Source organism: Tursiops truncatus, chromosome 20 (genome assembly GCF_011762595.2).
Source record: "Tursiops truncatus isolate mTurTru1 chromosome 20, mTurTru1.mat.Y, whole genome shotgun sequence".
Lineage (NCBI taxonomy): Eukaryota > Metazoa > Chordata > Mammalia > Artiodactyla > Delphinidae > Tursiops > Tursiops truncatus.
The window spans coordinates 38,916,871-38,939,526 of NC_047053.1; the positions used below are offsets into that span (position 1 = coordinate 38,916,871).

Below are 22,656 nucleotides of genomic sequence, written 5' to 3' on the forward strand. Positions count from 1 at the left end.
AGAGGGATGGTCCTCGGGCCAGGGGGCATTAGTTGAATCCCCAGTGCAGATTCAGTGAAGGGCTCTTAGCATTAGCCCAGCTCTTCCTAGATTGGGCAGGAACCCCTAGGCTGTAAAAGGCAGTCTCCTGTGGGATGCAGGGAACCGAGGCATCTTGGGGAGAGGAGGAGGGGGAGGGCAACTGCTGGGAAATCAGCCCCGGGCTCCCCAGGAGGGCTAATAGGGGGCAAAGACGATGGGTCCCGTGGCAGGGCGAACGGCTCCTGCTGGGGTGCGAAACAGAGCTGGGCCCAGGATCGGAGGCGGGAAGAGGGTGGTGGCTGCCGTAGGCGCAGGCCGGAGGGCCAGGGGCCCTGGGAGGGCACAGATGGTTGCCGCCGCGGTGGGGATCGGGCTGGGCAGGAAGCGGGCTGCCAGCGTCTTGGTGAGTTGCTTCTGCAAGGCCAGTTTAGACTGCAGAGAAGAGAGGAAAGGACTCAAGTCTCTGACCCCAGGAAAATCCCGTCCCCTCCCTGGGCCCCCTCCTTGGGCTTTTTGCTGCGGAGTGGGGGGGAAACGTGACTGTCAGGATTCCAAACCTAAATCCTCCTCCCTTCCCACCCCCAAACATTCATTCCAAAGGGCTTTCTCCACCACCTGCCTTCCTGCCTGGAGGGAGGAGAATCTTAGGATGGGCCGAGGGAGGAGGCTATGGGGAGCGGGGGTGGAGATGGTCTCCGGGAGATGCACGCCCACGCCTCGCTGTTGCCCCTGAGGTTACTACCTGGGCCCACCTTCCCCCCGGAAATGTTTCTGAGCAGATCCCCAGACAGCCAAAAACCCAACCCCAGCTCTTTCCCTGCCCAGGCAGCCTCCAACGGGGGTGGCTTCCTTCCTGCCCCTCCTCCCAGCCGCCCAGCTGGCCCTCCCTTCCGGCCTACCCTCTCCCCTTACCCTCTCCCCTCTGGACCCGGGTCCCAGCTCTGTCGCCCGGAGACAGATACCTTGAGGATACTCACAGCCAGCGCTGCGTGCTTCTGCAGCCTGCTGTGCTGGCTGGAGGGCTTGGGGGGCTTCCCGGCCAGGCGGTCTTTGTGCCTCCTGCTGCTCAGGTGCTAATGGACAGACAGACAGACTGGGAACAAGATGAGGAACCCAAGGACCCCCAAACTACGGCTAGCTCACCCTTCCTCTACCCACAATTCACACACCTAATGCACATGGCCCTGGAGTGGCCCTGGGAAGGCGAGGTTAAGAATTAGCCTTCGCCTTCCAGGAGCCTCGCACCTCTTCCTCCACTGTTCCCTGCTCTGCTCTACCCACCTCCTCCCCGCAGGCTCCCTCCTCCTGGCCTGGCACTGGGCCCACCCCCCTCACCCCTGCTCCACCCCCAATCCCAGCCGCACTTGCCCCACCTGCTTGAGTTGGGTCTCCGAATTGACCTGGAGCTGACAGAGAGCACAGTGGAAAGGGGGCCTGGGCCCCTGCCGGCCCCCGCGGACCCCCGTCACTCTCTTGGCCTTGTGTCCAGCTCCTCCCCGGGGCACTGCGTGGCCCCTGCCCCTGCGGGGAGCGCCCCGCTGACCTTCCACCATCCACCGGTGCTTGGCTCCTGGAGGGAGGAAAGAAGACAGCTTGCTAGCACCAAAGAGGGGCTTCAGGGGCCACGGAGACCCCCTCCAAACCAGGTCCGTTTGACTGCCCCCTGAAGCCTCCAGGCTGCTCAGCACCGCCAGCCCCTCCAGCCATGTGAGATTTCTCTTTCCCTCCCAAAGGTCCTCCCGGCTGTTCTCATTTCATGCCAGCATCCCCCAAGGAAGGCCTTGTTGCTGAGTAACAGGTCGGCTTCCCTTTGGCTCTCATTCCAACCCAATTCCCTCGGGTCTGATGCAAGGAGAGATGGGGGGGTGTCTCCTGTCTTCAGTGATGACCCTCCAGTTCTTGCTGCCTGACTTCTCTCCCCGACTCTCCCTCCTCAGGCACTACCGGGAGGACCTGAAATGCCCACCCAGCCACAGCTGAGCACAGCGCCTCTGTCACCTAGCCCTGCAGCAAAGTGCCCAGAAGCTCTAGCCTGCCCACACCTGCTGAGGGCCATCTCCTCCCCGGGACTCGAGCTGGTGAGGGGCGCACTGACCTGTGTTGTGAGCCTGAAGCTGGGAGGCGGAGTTCACGGTCACCTTACACGTGGGGCAGTAGAGGCGCCCCTTCTCGCTCCTGCCTTCCCCACTCACACCACTTTCCACAGCAGCCGCCGCCGGTTCAGGCCCTGGCGCCTCTCTCCCAGGCTCTGGGGAGCAGGGTGGGCAAGAGGAAGAGGAGGAAGAGGAGGCAGCATCCAAGACGTCTGAGTGGGCCGGCTCCCTGGCCGTGGGTTCCGGACTCAGGGGTGGCTGGACTTTGGGACCAGGAGGAGGGGCTGCAGGAACTGCTGGGGAGATGGAAGGCGTGGGGTAAGAGTGTGAGGCCCAAGATGATTCTCGAGACCACGATTTTAAGCACAGATATTCTGGGGGTGGCATGGCAGATTGGAAGGGTCCCTGGTGTAGGTATGACCAGCACTGAATTCCAGACTCCCCACCAAATCACTGGGCAGACTTGGGCCTCCTTGGGCCTCAGCTTTCCCACCTGATATGATAAAGTTGGATCCAGTGGTCTCAGAGGGCCCACCCAGCCCTGATGATCTACAGTCATTAGGGAGCTGTTAACTATGTGGAAGTCACCCAAAAGATGTGCCAGAATATTCATGGAGCACTATTCATAGCAGCAGAGAACTGGAAACTATCCAAATATTTGTCAGCAGGAGAATAGCGAAAAGAGTTGATGGGTCACGCAATGGAATATTACATGGCAATGAAAAAGGACAAAATACAGCTACACGCAGCAACTTCTGATGGGGTTATATCCTGATAAACCCATCGTAAGTTGAAAATACCGTAAGTTGAAAATGTCATAAGTTGAAAATGCAGGTACTTCCCTGGTGGTCCAGTGGTTAAGAATCTGCCTTCCAATGCAGGGGACATGGGTTTGATCCCTGGTCAGTAAACTAAGATCCCACATGCTGCAGGGCAACTGAGCCCACGTGCCACAGCTAGAGAGAAGCCTGCGCCTTGCAACAAAGAGCCCTCCCACCGCAACAAAAGATCCCGTGTGCCGCAACTAAGACACAACACAGCCAAAATCAATCAATCAATAAAAACGAAGGAAATTTTTTTTAAAAAATGCATTTAATACACCTAACCTACGGAACATCATAGCTTGACCCAGCCTACCTTAAATGTGCTCAGAACACCTACATTAGCCTACAGTTGAGCAATGTCATCTAACACAAAGCCTGTTTTATAATAAAGTGTTCAATATCTCATGTCATTTATTGAATACTGTGCTGAAAGTGAAAAACAGATTGCTTGCATGGGCACAGAATGGGTTATGTGTCAGTTGTTTACCCTCCTGGGCACGTGGCTGTTGCTGACCAGCATCACAAAAGAGTATGCACCTACCGTATATCGGGGTCCCCACCCCCCAGGCCACGGATCGGATCGGTACCAGTCTGTGGCCTGTTAGGAACCGGGCTGCACAGCAGGAGGTGAACGGCGGGTGAGCGAGTGACGTTTCATCTGTATTTACAGCCACTCCCCATCGCTCGCATTACCACCTGAGCTCCGCCTCCTGTCAGATCAGCAGCAGCGCATTAGATTCTCATAGGAGCACGAAGCCTACTGTGAAGTGCGCGCGAGGGATCTAGGCTGTGGGCTCCTTATGAGAATCTAATGCCTGATGATCTGGGGGGGGAGCTGAGGCGGTGATGCTAGCGCTGGGGAGCGGCTGCAAATACAGATCATCATTAGCAGAGAGGTCTGACTGCACAGAGACCACTATAAATCAACTGCCTGCAGACTCATATCAAAACCCTATCCGTGGGCTTCCCTGGTGGCGCAGCAGTTAAGAATCTGCCTGCCAATGCAGCGGACACAGGTTCGATCCCTGGCCCAGCAAGATCCCACATGCCACAGAGCAACTAAGCCCATGCGCCACAACTACTGAAGCCCAAGTGCCCTAGAACCCATACTCTGCAACAAGAGAAGCCACTGCGATGAGAAGCCAGCACACCGTAACGAAGAGTAGCCCCTGCTCGCCGCAACTAGAGAAAGCCCATGCACAGCAACGAAGACCCAACACAGCCAAAAATAAAAACAAATTAATTAATTAATTAAAAGAAAAAACCTATCAGTGGGCTTCCCTGGTGGCGCAGTGGTTGAGAATCCACCTGCCAATGCAGGAGACACGGGTTCAAGCCCTGGTCCAGGAAGATCCCACATGCCGTGGAGCAACTAAGCCCATGCGCCACAACTACTGAAGCCCAAGTGCCCTAGAGCCCATGCTCTGCAACAAGAGAAGCCACCGCAATGAGAAGCCTGTGCACCACAACAAAGAGTAGCCCCCACTAGCCGCAACTAGAGAAAGCCCATGCGTAGCAACGAAGATCCAACACAGCCAAAAATAAATAAATAAATAAATTTCTTTAAACAAAAAAAGTCCTATCAGTGAGTGGCAAGTGACAATTAAGCTGCATCTTATGGAGTAGACTGGACATAAGCAACACACTTCGGGTGTCACTGTCTCCCATCATCCCCAGATGGGACCAACTAGTTGCAGGAAAACAAGCTCAGGGCTCTCACTGATTCTGCATTATGGTGAGCTGTATAATTATTTAATTATATATTACAATGTAATAATAATGGAAATAAAGTGCACAATAAATGTAATGCGCTTGAATCATCCTGAAACCAACCCTCCCTCCCCGGTCCGTGGGAAAATTGTCTTCCGTGAAACTGGTCCCTGGTGCCAAAAAGGTTGGGGACCACTGCCGTATGTTGCTAGCCCAGAAAAGATCAAAATTCGAAATTGGAAGTCCAGTGTCTACCGAATGCATATGGCTTTCACACCGTTGTGAAGTCAAAAAATCATAATCCAGGGCTTCCCTGGTGGCGCAGTGGTTGCGAGTCCGCCTGCCGATGCAGGGGACGCGGGTTTGTGCCCCGGTCCAGGAGGATCCCACATGCCACGGAGTGGCTGGGCCCGTGGGCCATGGCCGCTGAGCCTGCACGTCTGGGGCCTGTGCTCCGCGGCGGGGGAGGCCACAGCTGTGAGAGGCCCGTGTACCGCAAAAAAAAAAAAAAAAAAAAATCATAATCCAAACCACCATGAAGTCGGGGACCATCTGTATATCATTAACGAAAACCAGGTGAAATTGATCTCTGGTGAGAAAGGTCAGGCTCATAGTTACTCTGGGGGAGGGGTGTAGGTGGTTGGATAGCATCACCTCCAAACTCATGTCCATCTGGAACCTCAGAATGTGATCTTATTTGGAAATAGGGTCTTTGCTGATGTAATTAGTTAAGACGAGATCATACTGGACTAGGGTGGGCCCTAATCCAATGACTGGTGTCCTTATAAGAAGACCATGTGAAAGCACAGAGACACTGGGGAAAATGTGATGTGAAGTCGGAGGCAGAGATCGGAATGAGGCATCCACAAGCCAAGGACTGCCGGCAACGGCCAGAAGCTAGAAGAGCGGAATGAAACAGATTCCCCCCACCCACCCGTGCCCCCAGAAGGAACCAACCCTGCTGACACCTTGCTTCAAACTGCTGACCTCCAGAACTGTGAGAAAATACATCTCTGTTATTTTCAGCCACCCAGTTTGTGGTCATTTGTTATCACAGCCCTAGGAAGCTAACAACAAGGTAGTGACCGGGAGGGGACCCAAGGAGGGGCTTCTGGGGTGCTTGTGACACATTTCTTCATCTCAGCAGATCCAGACTGGAAAATCCGTGGCGCTCTACACATGTGATGTGTGCCTTTCCCTGTATGTATGGAATACTCCCACACGAGCAGGAATAATAATAGGCAGAAATCGCTCAACCCCTTGTCAGAGCCAGATTTGGAGTGGGATGGGGGGAGAAAAGTTCAGGACTGACCTTTGCTCTGTGGCTCTTCAGGGGCTCCATTGGCTGGAGTCGGGGATGGGGACACCAGCGTCCCATCCTGGGCCAGGGTTTGCGACCTCTGCTTGCTCTTGGTGGCTTCGACAGCCTTGAGTTTTCTGGCGTGTTTGTGGCCTTTGTAGTGTGCTTCGGCCTGGTTCTGGGGAGGGGAGGGCGTGGGGTCACCATTCACTGGCTGAGTCCACCTGCCCCATCCCTGAGCTGGCACTGGGCAGGGGGCAGGTCAGAGGGAGGCACGGCTCCGGCCACACAGGGGGCGCACGCTTGTCACCATCACAGCATGTGTGTGGCCCTGAGGTTTACAGAATGCATTCTCATACACGAGCTCGCAGGCAAGCAGCCCCTGGCTTCAAATTCTGCCTCAGCAGCTTATTAACTGTGCATCTTTGGGCAGGTCCCGTCACCTCTCTGAGCCTCAGTTTCCTCGCTCGTGAGCTCTGTGATGATAATACTGATTTCACAGAGTTGTGAGAATTAAAATGAGAACATGAATGATAAGGGCCTAGTACAAACAGTAGGTGCTCAGTGAATGTTAGTTACCAACAGGTTTATAAATGCACAAGTGGAAAAACAGAGCAGTCCCCACACTTTCGGGAATGTGCACCTCAGATCATTCAACCCTTTGTACATTTTCCCAACAAATAGTTATTGAACATTTGCTATGTGCCAGGCACTGTGCTGGGCCTGGTATGAAGAAGATAACGGTTCCTCCCTCAGAGTGAAGTCTCTCTGTTCATCACTTGCATGACTTACATAACCTGAAGGCCTGGAGGGACCCTCCAGATCTGGCCTGTCCACTAGGGGTCCCTTTTTGTTGCTCCCAAAAGTAGGAAAGACAGGCCCCCGTGACCCCTCCCTGGGCACTTTCACCAGAGCAGGGAAGGTCCGCTCCCTAGGGGCGGGCCATGGTAGAAAACATGCGGACTATGGGGTCAGCCAGGCCTGGGTTCAAATCCCAGCTCTACTTACCAGCTGTGTGGCCTCATGCAAGTCACTTAACCTCTCTGAGGCTGAGTTTCCTCATCTGAAAAGTGGGGCTGATGATAGCACCTCTATCCATCTCACAGATGTATCAAGAGAACTCATTAAGAGGATAGGCATGAACACATTCTGGAAACTCTCAGGTGCATTAAGAACTCAGCTCTGGACCGAGAGCCGATGGTGACCTCTGGGACCCGGAGTAGGGAAGGGCAGCCTTCTCTCTGGCAGAAGGGTCCAGGACACAGGAGAGAGGCACAGGGGAGGGAAATGAAATCCCAGGGGGATGGGATGGGACGGGGGCAGAGGAATCTGGAGAGAGGAGAGGATGGGATGGATAAAGGACCAGGAGGGGCTCTTCTGCAACGAAGGACAGAAAATACGGAGCCCAGTCCCTTTGCCACCCCTATTCCTCCAGGAAAGACCCCAGAAGCCCAGTCTCCAGCCCCCTCCCCAGCCTGTTTCCACTACTCCTTCTCACCGCTGAGTTGAACCTCAGGTGACAGATGTTACAGGAAATGAAGAGCTTCTTCTTCAGAGGGGAGGGAACCCCAAATGTGTGACTGATGACGGCCTTCTGGACCGGGTCCATCTGTGAAGGGGGTGGGAGTGCACAGTAACTTTGGGGTCAGCTCAGTAAGGGCGGGGGGCGGGCACTGCAAAATGCCAAAAACTAAGACTACGGAGGAGGGCAGTGACCAGCCCAGAGGAAGAAATTTCCCATGTCTGTGGATATTAGAGAAAAAGAAACAGCCTCTTCCCTGGCTGACCTTCTCTGTAGGCCTACGCTTCTGCTTAGAGGCAGGGGGATGGCCAGGATGACCTCCATGACCTTGCGGAACAGAACCATGCGCTGGCGATCACACTGGCATCTCTTGCCGCCCCTCTGGTCTCTTTTTTTTCTCATTCGCAAGAGTCACAACTATCGGGACAGAGAGTTGGGGGCAGGCAGAAGCAGAGAAAGGAATTTGGAATTTCCTCTCCCATAACCCAGACTTGCGCTGGACCTGCGGGCTGGGGGACATAAGGCTTATCTTATCAGCTCTGCCATTGTCACCGGGTCTGAGAGGGAGAGGGACAGCCACGGCCCAGGGGCGGTGGGGGGCTGGGCGGGCGCAGCAGGGGCAGCAAGTGGAAGCCAGAGGGGGGTTCCCCGAGTAGTAGGGTCGTTTCTCTGGCGTATTAATTTGCGTGTTTTTTTCTTTTCCTTATTTTAAATATATTTTTTTTCTTCTATCAAACCAAGCTTTTATGTCCCCTTTTCTCAGGGGCTAGGCTGTTGGGCCCAAAGCAGAAGCTGTCTGGAAGAGGAACTTTCCAAACCTTCCTGAGAGAGGAGAACAGAAACTTTGAGAGAAACTTCCTTGACAAGAGAAAGGGGCTCTAACTCCCACAGCACCCAAGGCGGGGGCGTGCAGAGGACAGGACTTCAGAGGAGAGTGGCCTGCAGGGCCCCCAGTAGGAGGACGACAGTGGGTTGACCCCCTCTTAGGGATTATGTGCCTGAACAGTGAGCATGTCAGCAAGTGACAGTGGGGACCGAAGACCAGAGGACCCTCCCCAAATGTCTCAGGCTCCATAGGACGTTTGCACAACCCCGGAGGGTGGGAAGGAAGGAGCTCCCAAGGGTGACTGAGACGGAATTTCCTACCATCTTGTCAGGATGGGGTGGGGCTCATCAATGATTATATTTGATTTTCCAAATTTTTTAAAAAAGGGGACGTACCTTATAGGTCATGTAGTGAAGTAAATTTCATATTTACACACATACACACATGGAAATACATGTTTCTGTGTATACAGACTAGTAGACAGACACACAGCGCATAAGCTTACAGGCAGTTACAAATTACAGAGACAAGTAGGAAGATATACACTGGCATACACACCAACATCCACACACTTACGGTCACCCAAACCACGAAAAACACTCACTCAGAGGCCAGACACACACCAAACAAATACACAGTCGACACCAAGACACAAAAACTCTCAGATACACAAGCACATACACTAATTACAGACAACTACCCAGGCACAGAGTTTATAAACACACATGCACAAGCTCACACCCACGAACAACAAAGTCCTATAGAGACAAACTAAAACAGAAAGGCACACCCCGAGTGCACACAGACATCCCCATAGAGAAACTCAAGTGAAACCTGCAGTTCACAGGCCCCCCCCAGGGCCCAGCAGTAGTTGCTGGGGGGAGGGGGTGATACCATCCTGGATCCCTGGCCTAAGTGGGAGCTGGGCCCCATTTCAGGAGCACTTGGTCACTCTGGTGACCAGCTTCTGAGAGCTGGGCCCTTGCAGCCCCCCTTCCCCTCCACCCCCACACTCGGCTGCATGCCCCCCACCCGCCAGCCCAGCCCGTACCGTGCTGAAGTTGGGGAAGAGACTGAGCGGGGTGGCACCATTGAAGTGGAAGGCGAGCAAGTGCTTGAAGTCCAGCGGGGGCTGCAGAGGCCTGGCGGGCAGGGGCAGGGAGGCCAGCAGGGGGCTGGGGGTGCTGGAGGCCGGGCCTGCTGCAGGAGGAAGAAGGGCAGGGTCTGAAACGGGGAGCCACGGGGCTCACTCCTCCCTCCGCAGCCAGAACACGAGGCTGATGGGCTTCTTGGGTGTAGAGAGAGAGCAGAAGCCCCTGTCTCCCTGTCCACAAAGTAGCACTGGCTGAGTCCAGGGCGATGACAGCATGTTTCTGTGCCTCTCCTCTCCACAACTGGGGAAGCAGAAGCAGGGAGTCCACAGTTCCAGGCTGCCAGCCCAGAAGGATGACCACCACCCCACCCACAGGGGCAGCGTAACAACCTAAATGAAGCCCAGAGGGGAGTCAGGCCAAGGGAGTCAGGCCCCTGACACACACACCACCACGGAGACTGCACGATGCACTGGGTTTCCACTTTATTGCAAATTAAACCCAAACCCAGGAGGCCTGGGGAGAGGCCAGCCCCCTCCCCTCTCACTACCTACCCTGTCCAGATCCCCACATGGTTCACAGCAAGGGCTGACAGAGGGGATGGGAAACCCACTGGAATCTGAAAGGATGTGTTCCCCAGCTCTGGTGAGGCCCCAGCTGCTTCCTTCAGGAGGCAAAAAGCCCTCCGACATCCCTGTGCTGGGCCTGAGGCTGCATCTCGGAGTCAGCCAGTCCAGCACTGTGGCTTTACAGTCTTTGGTCTTAAAGGTCTGAGGCAGGGGCCCAGGTTCGATCCCTGGTCGGGCAACTGAGATCCCACAAGCCAAGCAGTGGGCGAGAAAAAAAAAATCTGCTGGGAATTCCCTGGCAGCCCGGTGGTTAGGACTCTGCGCCGAGGGCCCAGGTTCAATCTTTGGTCGAGGAACTAAAATCTAAAATCCTGGCGTGGCAAAAAAAAAAAAAAAAAGTCTGAGGCAAGGGCAGGGGAAGGCTAGGAACTTAGAGAGCAACCAGATTTTGAGGAGGAAAAAAATTAGAAATAAATTTAGTCCACCTGGGACTTTTTTGGACCCTGTCATTGCAAAACCAAAGTAAGTCCTTTTAGATTTTGTGTATTAACACTGTGAAAGATAGGATAGATTTATTTTACATTTATAGATGTGTATGTCGATATACCCAGCCATATAGAGAAAAGCCTCAGGCAGCCTACTGGTGAGGAGGGCACCACCACTTCCCTTGAACTGTTAGCTTGTGCACAGAGAGGGTGCTGTGCTGTGTGTCAAAAACAAGGGCGGTCATCTGCTCTCCAGTCACATCTGAAGAGATGTTGCTAGAAGTGGGGGCCAACAGTCAAGGACCCAGTCTCCTCTCCTTCAACCCCTGAATTGCGCAGACCCTGTCTTCCTCCCTCCAACCAATAGCCCCTCAACTTTTCTAGGACCAAAACTTGGGCTGAGTTCAGAGGGAAAGGGGTGTGCTACTCTCACCAAACTCTGGAAAGGTCAGGAGTGATATTTAGGGTGCCCCAGACCCCAGCACCTCTGCCCACTGGCCCGAGCCCCGCCCCCGATCCAGCCCCTCCTCCACAGCCCACGGGGCTGGGTTAGTACTCAGCGTGGAGCAGAGGAAGCACGGGGAAGTTGGGTGGGAGGCCACAGCTAGGAGGTCAGCTTGGGTGCAGCACAGTCAAGTCCGGCTTGGCCCTTAGAGAGCCTAGGGCCCCGGGTTGGCTGGACAGAGGAGAGGAGGCCGCCCTCACGTGAGCTGCGAGCCCAGGAGCCCCTCGCCCCACCCACTCTCTAGGAACTCCACCGCCAGCGCAAAGTCAAACTCGTGCAGCGGCGGCCCATCCACCGCGATCTTCACCGCGGGGCCGCCCCGGCCTTCCCCCGCCCCGCCCGGCCCCCACCACCGCAGCTCCCGGCTGCGGCCGACCTTGTCCAGGAGGCCGGCGCCCGCGGGCAGCGCCAAGGCCAGGGAGGCGAGGGCGGCGAAGTCAGGGAAGAGCTCGTGCAGTTCAGAGCGCGCGCACGCCAGCTTGGCGCACAGGGCCCGCGGGCCCAGCCGCCCCAGGCTGCACACCACGCGCTTGAAGAGCGCGAAGTCGCCCAGCGCCCGCTGGCACACCACGGCGGGGGCGAAGGCGCGCAACAGGACGCGCAGCGCCCCCTCGCCGTGCGCGCCCAGCTCCTCGGGTGCCTGCGGGTAGCGGCGGGGGTCGAAGATCGCCGCCAAGGCGGCCACGGCGTCCAGCGAGGGCCCGGGGTAGGAGTCCCGCAGCCCCCTCCGCATGGAGTCCAGGAAAGCCCCCCGCAGCCGCTCCAAGCCCTGGACCGCAGCCTCGGAGTAGCCCACCAGCTCCACACCGCGGTAGGTGCAGCGGCCGCGGCCCAAGTCAGGGCTGGAGGTTGCCAGTTCCTGCAGGAAGCCCTGGAGACGCGCCCCACCTGAGCTGCGCTGCGCTTGGAGGGAGGCTGCAGCTGCCGTCACCAGCGGTTGCAGCAAGGCCAAGTCCGGCTCTTCTGGCTGCAGGACAAGGGCGAGCTTCTGCACGGACGGCAGAGCATCCAGCAGGAGGTGGGTGAAGGCCACAAAGGTGAACTGGCGCAGGGCGAGGGCCAGTGCCCTGGTTGTAGGTGAGGCTGGGGCAGAGGCCTCCAGCGTGGGCACCAGGCAAGGCCAAGCCTCAGCCACTGCTTCCACCACAGGCAGCAGGGAGGCCCAGGGCACTGGCCGTGGTCCTGCCAAGTCAATAGCTGCAAGGTCCAGTGCCGCCCGGAGCTCAGGGACCACGTGGGAACTGGGGCCACCGTGGAGGCGGAATAGGGCATCCAGCACACTTTCATATTCACCTAGGTAGGCAGGGGGCTTGGGATCTGTCCGGCCGGGGAGGCAGTGCAGCTCCATGAGCAGTGGGCAGGCAGCCTGGAGCTGCGGGCCCACGCTCCCCAGGCGGTCACTGGGGAGGCTTGAGCTGAGCCAGGCCAGCTTGGATGCAGACACGCCGAAAGCCTGCAGAATGTCCAGGAGTTGGCCAGCAGTGGCCTCGCCTTCCTGTAGCTCCACACTGCCCAGGAAGGTGGTGGCAGGCTGGCCATCGCAGGGGGACACCGAAGTGGCAAACAAGGCCAGATTGTGGGACTCAGGCCAGTCCCTGGTCTCGTCCAACACCAGGCCCACATACGGGGATGCCTTCAGGCGTTGGCAGGCCTCTGTGTGCAAGACACTGGCAATGGCCACCTGGGACAGCCAGGGAAAGAAAGGGAGGGAGGACAGAGTTAGGCTTGTCCTGGGAAGGGGAGGCAGGCAGGGTGGGGTGATAGAAAGAGCACAGGCCTGGGGTCAGACTAACCCTAGCTTTGCCACTTACTGACTGTGTGACCTTGGGCAAATCATTTCACCTCGCTGTTCATCTCTGTTTCCTCAGCTCTAAAACCAGGCTGATACCTGCCCCCAAGCTCCTCAAAAGGTTGTTGTGACTCATATCTTAGTGCCCTGACCAGGGACTGAACCCGGGCCCTCATCAGTGAAAGCGTGGAGTCCTAACCACTGGACCGCCAGGGAATTCCCATCAATGTAATTTTGTGTTGTACGTGTAAAAATGCTTTAGGAACCATAAAGATTCTACAGCGTTTTGTGTGTGTGTTTTTCTACAGCATTGCCCCTGTCAGCCTTATTCCTGGGGTCTCCCTCTGCTCTGCTGCTCAGGGATTAACTGATAGACACGTTGACTCCCTACTAGTTACAAAGGGCCCCAACTGTGTGCTGTTTGTCATCTCTCTGGGCGATGAGATCCAACTCCCCCACCCCCTTACCAGCCCCCAGGACTCATACAGCCAGTGCCTAGCTCAGAGCTGCAATATGCATGCCCCCAGGGGCCACATGGGTGATACTGACCTTGAAGTGAGCCAGGGATAAACCAAAGGGAATGGGGAAGCCCATGCCCTGCTCTCCAACTCCAGAACTTCATGCCCTGACTGCACAGGACCTAGCTTTTTAGTAGAAGTCACAAATCCACATTTTTATATGTAATCTCTTGTTTTTTTGTTGTTGTTGTTTTTTGTTTATCTTGGAGACTAATTTAAGTTTTCTTAAAAACTGTGAAAACCACCAAAACACATCTGTGGGCCAATCGAGCTCCCAGGCCACCAGTTTGCAACCTCTGACCTAGGTAGTGAGGGGAGCGGACCTGAGCCCTTGAGGACAGGGCCTGGTCCGGCCTCTTCACTGTTGGGCACCCAGGAGCTGGCACCTGGTACGCCCTCGGTGAAGGCTCTGATGGGCGAAGGTGTGAATGAAGTGCTTTGGCTGCTGCCCGGGGGCCTGGCGTGCTGGTACCATGCCCAGATGGCTCGATGTTCTCCCTCCTCAGTCCCTCCCCCACAGCCCTGGCTGCCACCCACCTGCATGTCCCTCACCCTCCTAGGACTGTAGTAATCGCCGTGCTCCATGCCCAGCAGCGCCTGGCACAGGTTGAACCTCTGTAGCTCGAGCAGGGCAGAGCAGCGGTCGTCAGGCACGTCCTCCTTGGCCATGCAGTACACCGTGGTCAGCACGGCCACCTTGGCCGGGTTCGCTTCCACCTTGACACTCCTGAAGCTGGGGGTGGTCGCCAGGCCCGGACAGGTCCCTCCACCCTCAGCCTGGCCCTCAAAAGTGGGCCGGCCCCGGTTGACGGCCAGAGCCTGGCGGTGGGCCCCCGAGGTCACGTGGCGCAGCAGGGCATGGCGCTGGAAGTTGTCGGTGCCCACAGTGAAGGCGTTCTCCGCTTTGCCGTGCTTGTTCCGCACCAGGGCCTGGCGGCACTCTAGGCAAAACATCAACTTCCGCTCGTAGTCGAAGTCCAGCCAGGTGAACTCCTCTTTCCAGTGCTCGTTGAAGTAACGCTTGCACTTCTTATTGGAGTTGGAAGCCTCTCCGGCTGGTTTCTTCCCCGGGGGCACCATTCCTGCTCGAGGGGCAGGGCGCCTCCAACCCCCACCCAGATGCTCTTGTCCCCCCAGCCTGCCCCGCACACCGAAGCACCTCCTTTGACAAGGGGAGTCGGTGGGGAGGCAGGAGGGGGGCAGCCCGCCAGGCTAATGGGGACCATCCATCTAACTTAGCCCGGAAAGTTTATTTCCACTCCGCTGGTGGGAGACTGGAGGTGAAAGAGACAAGGGAGAGGTGTTAGGCGTCCACTGGGGGTTCACACTGCCCACAGAGGACTCCCCGGGCGAGGGGTGGACTGGACCCAACGGGGAAGGGCTACTGGGAGTGGGCCATAAAGCGTTATCCAAAGTGGGTAGAGGTACGGGGTCTGCAGCCCCCTGTAAGGGTCTCCCTGTATCCAGGACAAGGCATCGATTGCTTTGACTGCCGAAGCATGTCAGAACTCAGAGCTGGAAAGACCAGCACCATCAATGCAAACACACTGTATAATCCCGAGACAGCGCTGGTTCTCAGGGCTCACGAATAACTCGGGGCTGAATCCTGGCTCCTCGCCCAAAGGATAACTGGTACCATCAGGCCACAGTCATTTGTGTCAACAGAAGGAAGTTAGCACGAAGCTGAGCTCCCAGAGCCACAGGACTGAGGAATGGGATTTGTTTCCTCTGGAGCTCCCTTCCCTAAACACGCGCGTGGGCACGCTCACACACACACCAGCTGTGCGGTTCTGGGAAGGGTAGCCCAGAAGCGGGGGCTGGGTTCCTGACTACAGGCAGCCAGCTGGTTGCCTCTACCTCCCTCCCTCCACCACCACGCCAGGCGCGAGGCGAGGATGAGGAGTCCAGCTGATGGCCAAGACCTGCCACCTCTGCTTCCTCATTATCTCTCACACCTGCCCCTCCCCTCCATGGTTACTGATAACAACAGCGGTAACTACCATTTACCGAGCACGAACTGACTCAGGCCCTGTGCTAAGGACTGGGGTGACCCCATCAGGAGACCAAGATTACTCTTGCAAGTACTCTCTGAGGATGCTATCATCCTCACTTTGGACAGGAGGAAACTGAAGCTCGGGAGCTTTAAGTGACTTGCCCGAGGTTTGCCAAGCAGTAAGTGGCTGAGGTGGAATTAGAACCCAAGTCCCCCTGACTCCACAGGCCATGCTGAGACCCTGGCCTGCACCGTCTCACCTGGATTACGCAGCGGCTTCCGCCTCTGCCTTTGTTCCACCACATTCATACCTCACGTACCGGCCAGAGAGCAAGGCCACACACAGATCCCACTGTGTCACTGCCCTGCTTCCGCCTCTCTGGTGGTGTCCATTGCCTAAGTCTACATACCTCACCATGAGCCAGCGAGACCCCCCCCAGCCTCTGGACACCTCCAGAGCCTTCCCACTCCTGTCTGCTCAGCCAGCTCCAAAGGCTTCCCATGTCCCACACACATTACTGTTATTTCTGCTCCTGCCTCCATCCCCTGTGCCTGGAACTCCCTATCCCTCCTCTTTCCCTGGCTATTTCCCATTCATACCTGGAAAGCAGCTCAGGCATCCCCTCTGCCACCCTAATCCCCCCCCGCCCCCGAACCTGGGCTGGTACCTGTCCTCTATTCTCCCATAATTCCCTGTGTATGAGTCTTTGTAACACAATATGGTGAACGCAGGGATGCTCGACGTATCTCTGTACTTGGTTCCTGGAAGGTCAAGATCACATTTGTTCATTTTTGTACCTCTACGTCCCTGTACAGGACTAGGCACGCAGATGGCTCTCAGCAAAAACTGGTTGTTTAAAAGAACGAAAGGATTATTTTGGCTATATGAAACAACTTCTTGTTTTTTTTTTTTTTAAGATTTTTTTTGATGTGGACTATTTTCAAAGTCTTCACTGAACTTGTTACAATATTGCTTCTGTTTTGGTTTTTCGGCCGGGAGGCATGCGGGATCCCAGCTCCCCTGACCAGGGATCGAACCTGCACCCCCGGAACTGGAAGGCAAAGTCCCAACCACTGGACCGCCAGGGAAGTCCCAACAACTTCCTGTTTCTGAGGCTGTTGGTTTAGCTGATTCTAAACTCTGAGAAAGCAGTGACTGTCTTGCCCACCTGATATTACACCCAGCGCCCTGTGTGGAACCTGGCGCTTAGTAGGTAGGTAGAGTAAGGGCAGATGAGTAGAATTCCACGGGCAGCCCATTCAGTGTAAGGAGAAGCACTCCATGTTGCCAGAAGTGGGTGAACCTTGCTGGTCCTCTTCCCCTGGACTCTGAGTGGCAGTTGGTATTGCTCATCACACCCCCCTGAAACACACTTTTCTCTTGCCTTCCAGGACACCACAGCCCCTGGTTTTCCTTGCTCCCATCAGCCACTCCTCTGATGTCATCTCATCCTCTTCTTCCCTATCTCAAACTGTCCCAAGAGCTCAGAACCATCTCTACAGAACCCTCCTCTGGGCACCACACCTTTCCATCCAACTGCCTTCCTGGCTTTTCTAAACAGATCTCTCCTGTATCTGTCCCTACAAAATATGCTCCTCTCCCAGGCTGCCCCGCTCAGGAAAACGGCCCTTTCTCCCACCCAGCTGCTCCGGCTGGAAAAACTGCCCATCCAACCCCCACTCTCTTCCGCATCAGGACCTGGTCTGTCCACAGGTCCTGTTGATTCCACCTCTACGATCTACCTCTAAGTCATCCCTTCTCTCCATGCCACTGCCACCTTCCCTGTCCAGGCCACCATCATCTCTTGCTTGGACTACGGCAGTTGCTTCCCGATGGCACTCTGGGTCTCCACTCTTACCCCTGTCTGGGGTCAGAGACTCTCAGTAGCCAGAGGGGGCTTTTTAAAACATACAGCTTAAAATCCCTCCATGACTGCCCATTGCTCTGAGGCCAGCACCAGAATCCCTTTCAAGACCTACCAAATGCCCAGGCACTGCTGACCTCTCTGGGAGCCACTTGTGCCTCCCTCCCCTTCCAGCTACACTGGCCTTCTCTTCCTCCAGAGTGCCACAGTCCCATCGCCAGAACCTTTGCACATGCTGCGACTTCTTCCAGAATGTTCCCACCCTCCCTCCCAACACTTTGCCTAATCCACTTTCCCTCTGGTCTTAGCATAATGACGTCTTCAGGGGAGGCTTCTCTAATTATCCTTCCCCAGCAAGTCCCCTTATTTTCTGTCACTGCCCCGTTTGTTCCCTCCAGGGCACTCCCCAAAGTTTACAGATATGCTTATTTCTGTGTATTGCTTGCGCTCTTGCCGTCCGCCCCCCTCCCCTGGAAAATTCCCTGAGGGCAGGTAAGGTAATTTACTTGTTCCTCTCTGGACTCCAGAGAAGGGAACCACCGGCTGGCCCCCAGCAGGTGCTCCACAAAATTTGAGCAGTGAATGAGTCAGGAAGCACAAGCTCTCAGGCAGAGAGAGCAATGGAGAGGACACCTGGGCACCTTTTGGGTGGCTAAAACAGCTGCCTTTGACGTCCTTTCCTCCTAAGGTCCCGTGATTCTGTGACTTTGTCTAGCCCACCACCCAAAGAGTCTTAGAATGGAGCGGAGGTGCAAAGTCAAGGTGACACCCTTCTGGGTTTTTGAGAAAAGAACAAGAGAGTAGGGAGGGAGGAGGCCTGGGAAGATGGAGATTCTGAAACTGTACTGTCCAATAGGGTAGCCACCAGCCACATGTGACTGTTTAAAATTAATCAGAATTTTAATTTTTTTTTTTTATGGTCACACCACGTGGCTTGCAGGGATCTTAGTTCCCCAACCAGGGATCGAACGCACGCCCTCGGCAGTGGAAACGCAGAGTCCTAACCACTGGACCGCCTTGGAATTCCCCAGAATTTTAAATTTTTAAAAATTCAGTTCCTCAGCCACACGAGCCACACTTCAAGTTCTCAATAACCATGTGTGGCTAGTGGCTATTGTACTAGATGGCCCAGATAGAGAACATATACAGCATCCCAGAAAGTTCTACCGAACAGCGCGGCTCTAAAAGACGCAGGCAAAAGCCACTGACATTCTCCTACCTCAACCTGAGGGAACCGGCTGGGTGGGGCGGGATGTAAGACGTGACTCTTGAGGGGCCCCTGGGGCGATGTGTGTTGGCCGGTGGTCCCCACTCCACCCCAGCACTTAAGCCTCAAACAGTGTCTATATGGCCCCAGGATGGGGGTCCCCAGTCCCCTCCCCAGGCTTCTTTGGGTCTCCTACTTTCGGGACCCCACCAAGAGGAGTCCACGCTCCCGGCAGAGTAGGGGCAGGAGCCCCGTCCCCTGGCAGCCCATCCTCCCGGGGCCTGGATGCGGAGGGCTGGGGAACTTCCTCTGGGGGGCGCGTGGTGCAGGAGCTCTTTGATGGGCGCCGCCCGCGCCGTGCCTCCTCTCCCGCAGGACCCCCAGCCCCCGTGGCCGCCCCCTGCCTGGAGGTTCCTGGAGGGGGCGCCCCGCCCGGCCCCCTCCCCTCCCCGGCCCCCGCACGCACGCACTCACTGAGTCTCGGGAGCCACCATCTTGCGCGGTGGACGCTCTGGCCGCGGTCTCCTTGGGCTCCACTGAGCGACAGCAGCCACTAGCGGTTACCGGGGCGAAGAGGCGCCAGCGGCGGCGCGGGCCGGGGTCGCGGGCAGGGCGGCGGCGCCCCCGGGGGTCGGCCGGCCGCGCCCACCTGCCGCCGCTCTGGCCCGGCGCACCCTTAGCCCGGCGTCGCTCTCACCCTCCCCGCGCGTGCGCTGCAGCAGGAGCAGCTCAGGTTAGACCGCAGGAAGGATGCTCCCCGCCAGCGGGAGGGACAGTGGTCATTCATTCACCACAGGTATCCGTGGGTTCCTAGAGGAGCTCACAGGTGAGACCTGACTGGTGAGAGCCAAACAGGCGGAGCGCTAGGGAGGCTACACTGTGGCAAGTGCCCCGAGCGAGAGTGATGAACAAAATGCTTTGGGATCAGAGAGGAGCAGGCGGGCAGCTGAAGGTCATCAGCCTGGAGAGCCAATTAGGTTTCACAAAAGGGTCAGTGAGAGTTTACCAGGCAAAGGGCATTTCAGCAGTGGGAATGGCAGAGCCATTGGGAGCCATGGTGAAGTTCAAAGTCGAGTGCAGGTTCTCAAAGCTCAAGGTAGAACAGAGGTATGGAAGCTCTGCAGTGAATGCTGGGGATTTTGACCTTCCGGCCTTGTGGGGAACCTCAGGAGGCGGGAGAGCTAGAAAATCATGTGGGTTGAACCTGGGCCCTCAGCAGTGAGAGCGCAGAGTCTTAACTGCTGGACCACCAGGGAATTCCCAGGAAATCAGTGTTTTAATCTTATGAGTTATTTGTAACAGGGATGACAAATGGGGTGGGTGGGAGGAGTGACCTCTTCCTAGAACTTTCAGATGCCCAGGAGACCCTCACCCCTGTGTGGGTTTCCCTGCAGGAGGAATGTGGGTGGTACCCCACCCTCCTAGACCTAGAAGCCTGCAGCGGAGCTCCAGTAATGACATCAAACTCTGAGGCCTTGGCAGCCCCGCACTTAGCCTCAGTTTCCTCACCTGTGAAGTGGAAATTACAGCTGGGTAAGGAGGAAGGGGCAGGACAGGAATGGGTCTGAGGACCAAATAAGATGCTGGGTGTGGAGGCTGTTTGCACAGGGGGTGCAGGGCACTTGGTGACCCAGTCTCCCCTTCTGGTCAGCACAAAGTCACCCGGAAATGCCTTCCAGCCCCTGCACAACTGGGTACACTCTTCTCCCACTCAAGGCCTAAGGCACACGTTGAGATCAGGGCCTCTCCAGTGGTTGCTGGGAGCTCCCCGCAGCCCCCTTCACGCAGCGCTGCTCTGAGCCGCCCACCACCTGCCTCTGACATTCACTGTGAGCCCTGGCCCCCAGGGCCGCTGGGATGACGCACGAGTCATGACACATGCACACACGCGTGTGGCCACTTGGTTTGTGGGTGCGCTGAGATGAAGGGAGACATGGCAGCCCCCACCCCTGACCCAAGATGGTACCACACAGCCTGACGGGTCTAGAATTCTGCACCCCAAAAACGGTCAGGTGTGTGTTGGGGGGTGTTCTCGGGTAGCATCTTGCAACAGAACAGCCACCCTGGCTAAGTGTCTCAGAGCAGTCCCTCCCCACCCCTGGCCAGGGGTCCACAGCCGGGACCCGGGGCTCATCGGATGGCTGCCTCAAGAGGGTGGGTTGCTACTCTGATCAAACAGGAATAAACCAGACGAAGTGACGGAGAAAAGGCCACCCCCAGGGGTCCAACAGAGCCTAGGGCAGGGGTGCAGAGCAGGTGTCTCATGAAATAACATCACCCTGCCTGCCATCCAAGGGAGAGAATCCGGGGAAACTACGTCCTGCTGTTTTGCCATCACTGGGAAAGATACACACGGAAGAGCACAGGGACACACACCCTGAGGTCCACAGGCATCCGCACAGATAGTGACAGGGACAGACACCAAGGCACACACTCACACACATCTCCCTATGGTGAGACCGTCTATGCACACTGATGTGTGTACATACGGAGGTGGTACCCACGCAGAGACAGACAGATACCCCTGCTGGCCAAGGGGTGGGCACAGAGGCCACGCATGAGCATGCGTGAACACACAGGCAAGAGCAACAAAGACACGCTCGTATCATATATACCCAGAGGGACAGACACACGAGGACACGCAGACCCTTACAGACGCACATATGGACAATACAGAACAACAGGCATGCAGTGGCACACAACATCACAAAGAGGTGCACGTGCACAAAGGTCCATGTACAGAAACACACACCCCCCCCACACAAAATTAAATGCATCTGACACACACACAAGCTCATGCAGCCAAACCAGAGTCCCCCTCCCACCCCCGCCTCGAGCCATAGGGGCAGATGGTAGGGTCCTCCCCAAGGCAGGCATGCACACGCACACGCGCGCTCACACACACACACACACACACACACAGACACACACACACACACACACACACACCCCTCAAATAGTAAAGTTGCCGTTTCTATCACAGATAAAACCAAAACTCTGAAGAAAGGGAGTCCAGGAGGGAGAGAGCGCCAAAGGCAGGGAATGAGAGGTTGAACCAAGCCCCCAGCTTGCTCACTCCCCGCTAGGATTAGGATTCCTCCCCACATTCCCCAGCGCCCCCAACCCACCCTGGGCTGGCCAGCACTGTGGAGGCGTTGATGTTCCAGACTCCCGCCCTCCCTGCACCTGAGGAAGACCCCCGAGCCCAGTCACAAGAGGAACTCTGCTCCCAGCCCCACGGCCTCCAGCCCTTGCCCTTGTGGAAGGAGATCCCCCAAATCCTTAAAGGGTAACGGCTGTTTCCCTCAGAAAGGACCAGGCAAGACCTGTGTGGGGAGGTGAGCCCGGAGACCACGGACGAAGCACGGGGGCATCGATGTGGACCCCAGCGCGGTGGCTGGACCTCAGCGGGCGCCTGGCTCTCTCCTCTGCTGCATTAACAACTGCCTCTAGCCCCCGACCCCTGCTCCCCCAGGCAGCCCCTTCGAGGCAGCTGAAGGTGTGATTTGATACAAGCAACCTTTGTAGCGGCTCCTCGGATGGCGCACACCTGCCCCAGAGCGCAGCAGCCTCATTCCTGCAGTCCGGACCTCCAGATTCCCGACCATTCCTGCCACCCCGGCCCCACCTTTGCTCCCGGCCAGAGTGGGGGCTCCCCCTGCCCATCCTTGAACTTGGGAAAAGGTACCAAGAGTCAGCTGGCTACTGGAGCCTCTAAACAGATGACTCTGGGGGGGCCGACAACAGGAGGAAAAGAATAGGGCAGGGGAGAGGGGAGAGGGGGAGAGGCCCACTCTCGGCTGGAAGCCCCCGCCCCAACCCCCCAGCTCAGGCGTCCTCAGCACTCACCCAAGAGCATTCTCTGCCTTTGGAGGAACCGCTGAGCGCAGAGTGAGAAGCGAACGAAACCCAGCCGGAGAGCGACAGAGGGAAGGGGTGGGGGAGTGGAGGGACAGGAGGGGAGGGTGCGAGGGAGGGGCTCCTGCTTCTGCTGGGAAGCCACGGTTACCGGGCCCTGTCTCCCCTCTCCAGGAAGGCGCTGCCTGTTCCCTGGTTTCCCCATCCCAACCACCGGTGGAAAGAACAGGGCGCTTCTTCCCCGAAGGTATGGGGACAGGGGGAGGGTGTCCGGGGACCTAGTGCCTCTTATACTGAAGCGAAGAGTTGACCCTGCCCACAGAGGCCTCCAGGACAGGAGGTGCTTCCAGCCCCTTCTCTGCCTGCCAGAAAATTCTTCTTCTGAACTTTGAAGCCCTGCCTCAGGGCTTGCTGCCGCAGGGGCCCCGTTCTCCTATCTAGCCTTACTTATCCTCTGCCCCCATCCCCCCCCGTTTTTTT

General features: G+C 56.7%; 1 protein-coding gene across 1 annotated transcript; it reads right to left on the reverse strand.

Annotated features, from left to right (window-relative positions):
* Nucleotides 1-216: 216 nt before the first annotated feature.
* ZNF385C (zinc finger protein 385C) lies at nt 217-18,980 on the reverse strand. The gene is made up of 10 exons (XM_033847562.2): nt 18,793-18,980; nt 13,791-14,527; nt 11,835-12,627; nt 9,348-9,496; nt 7,447-7,557; nt 5,961-6,126; nt 2,117-2,410; nt 1,395-1,591; nt 984-1,094; nt 217-453 (listed from the first exon to the last, which is right to left on the reverse strand). Exons 2-10 carry the CDS (start codon nt 14,331-14,333, stop codon nt 217-219), a joined length of 2,601 nt encoding a protein of 866 aa, XP_033703453.2. The 5' UTR covers nt 14,334-14,527; nt 18,793-18,980.
* Between the last annotated feature and the right edge of the window lie 3,676 nt (nt 18,981-22,656).

What these genes read in the sequence shown, in the direction of transcription:
- ZNF385C (XM_033847562.2), bottom strand. Translation starts at nt 14,333, where the DNA reads ATGGTGCCCCCGGGGAAGAAACCAGCCGGAGAGGCTTCCAACTCCAAT. An exon ending in CCAAGCGCAGCGCAGCTCAG is followed by an intron (nt 9,497 to 11,834) that starts GTGGGGCGCGTC and finishes TTCCTCCTGCAG; the next exon opens with CAGGCCCGGCCTCCAGCACC. An exon ending in GCTTCAGGCTCACAACACAG is followed by an intron (nt 1,592 to 2,116) that starts GTCAGTGCGCCC and finishes TCCTCCCTCCAG; the next exon opens with GAGCCAAGCACCGGTGGATG.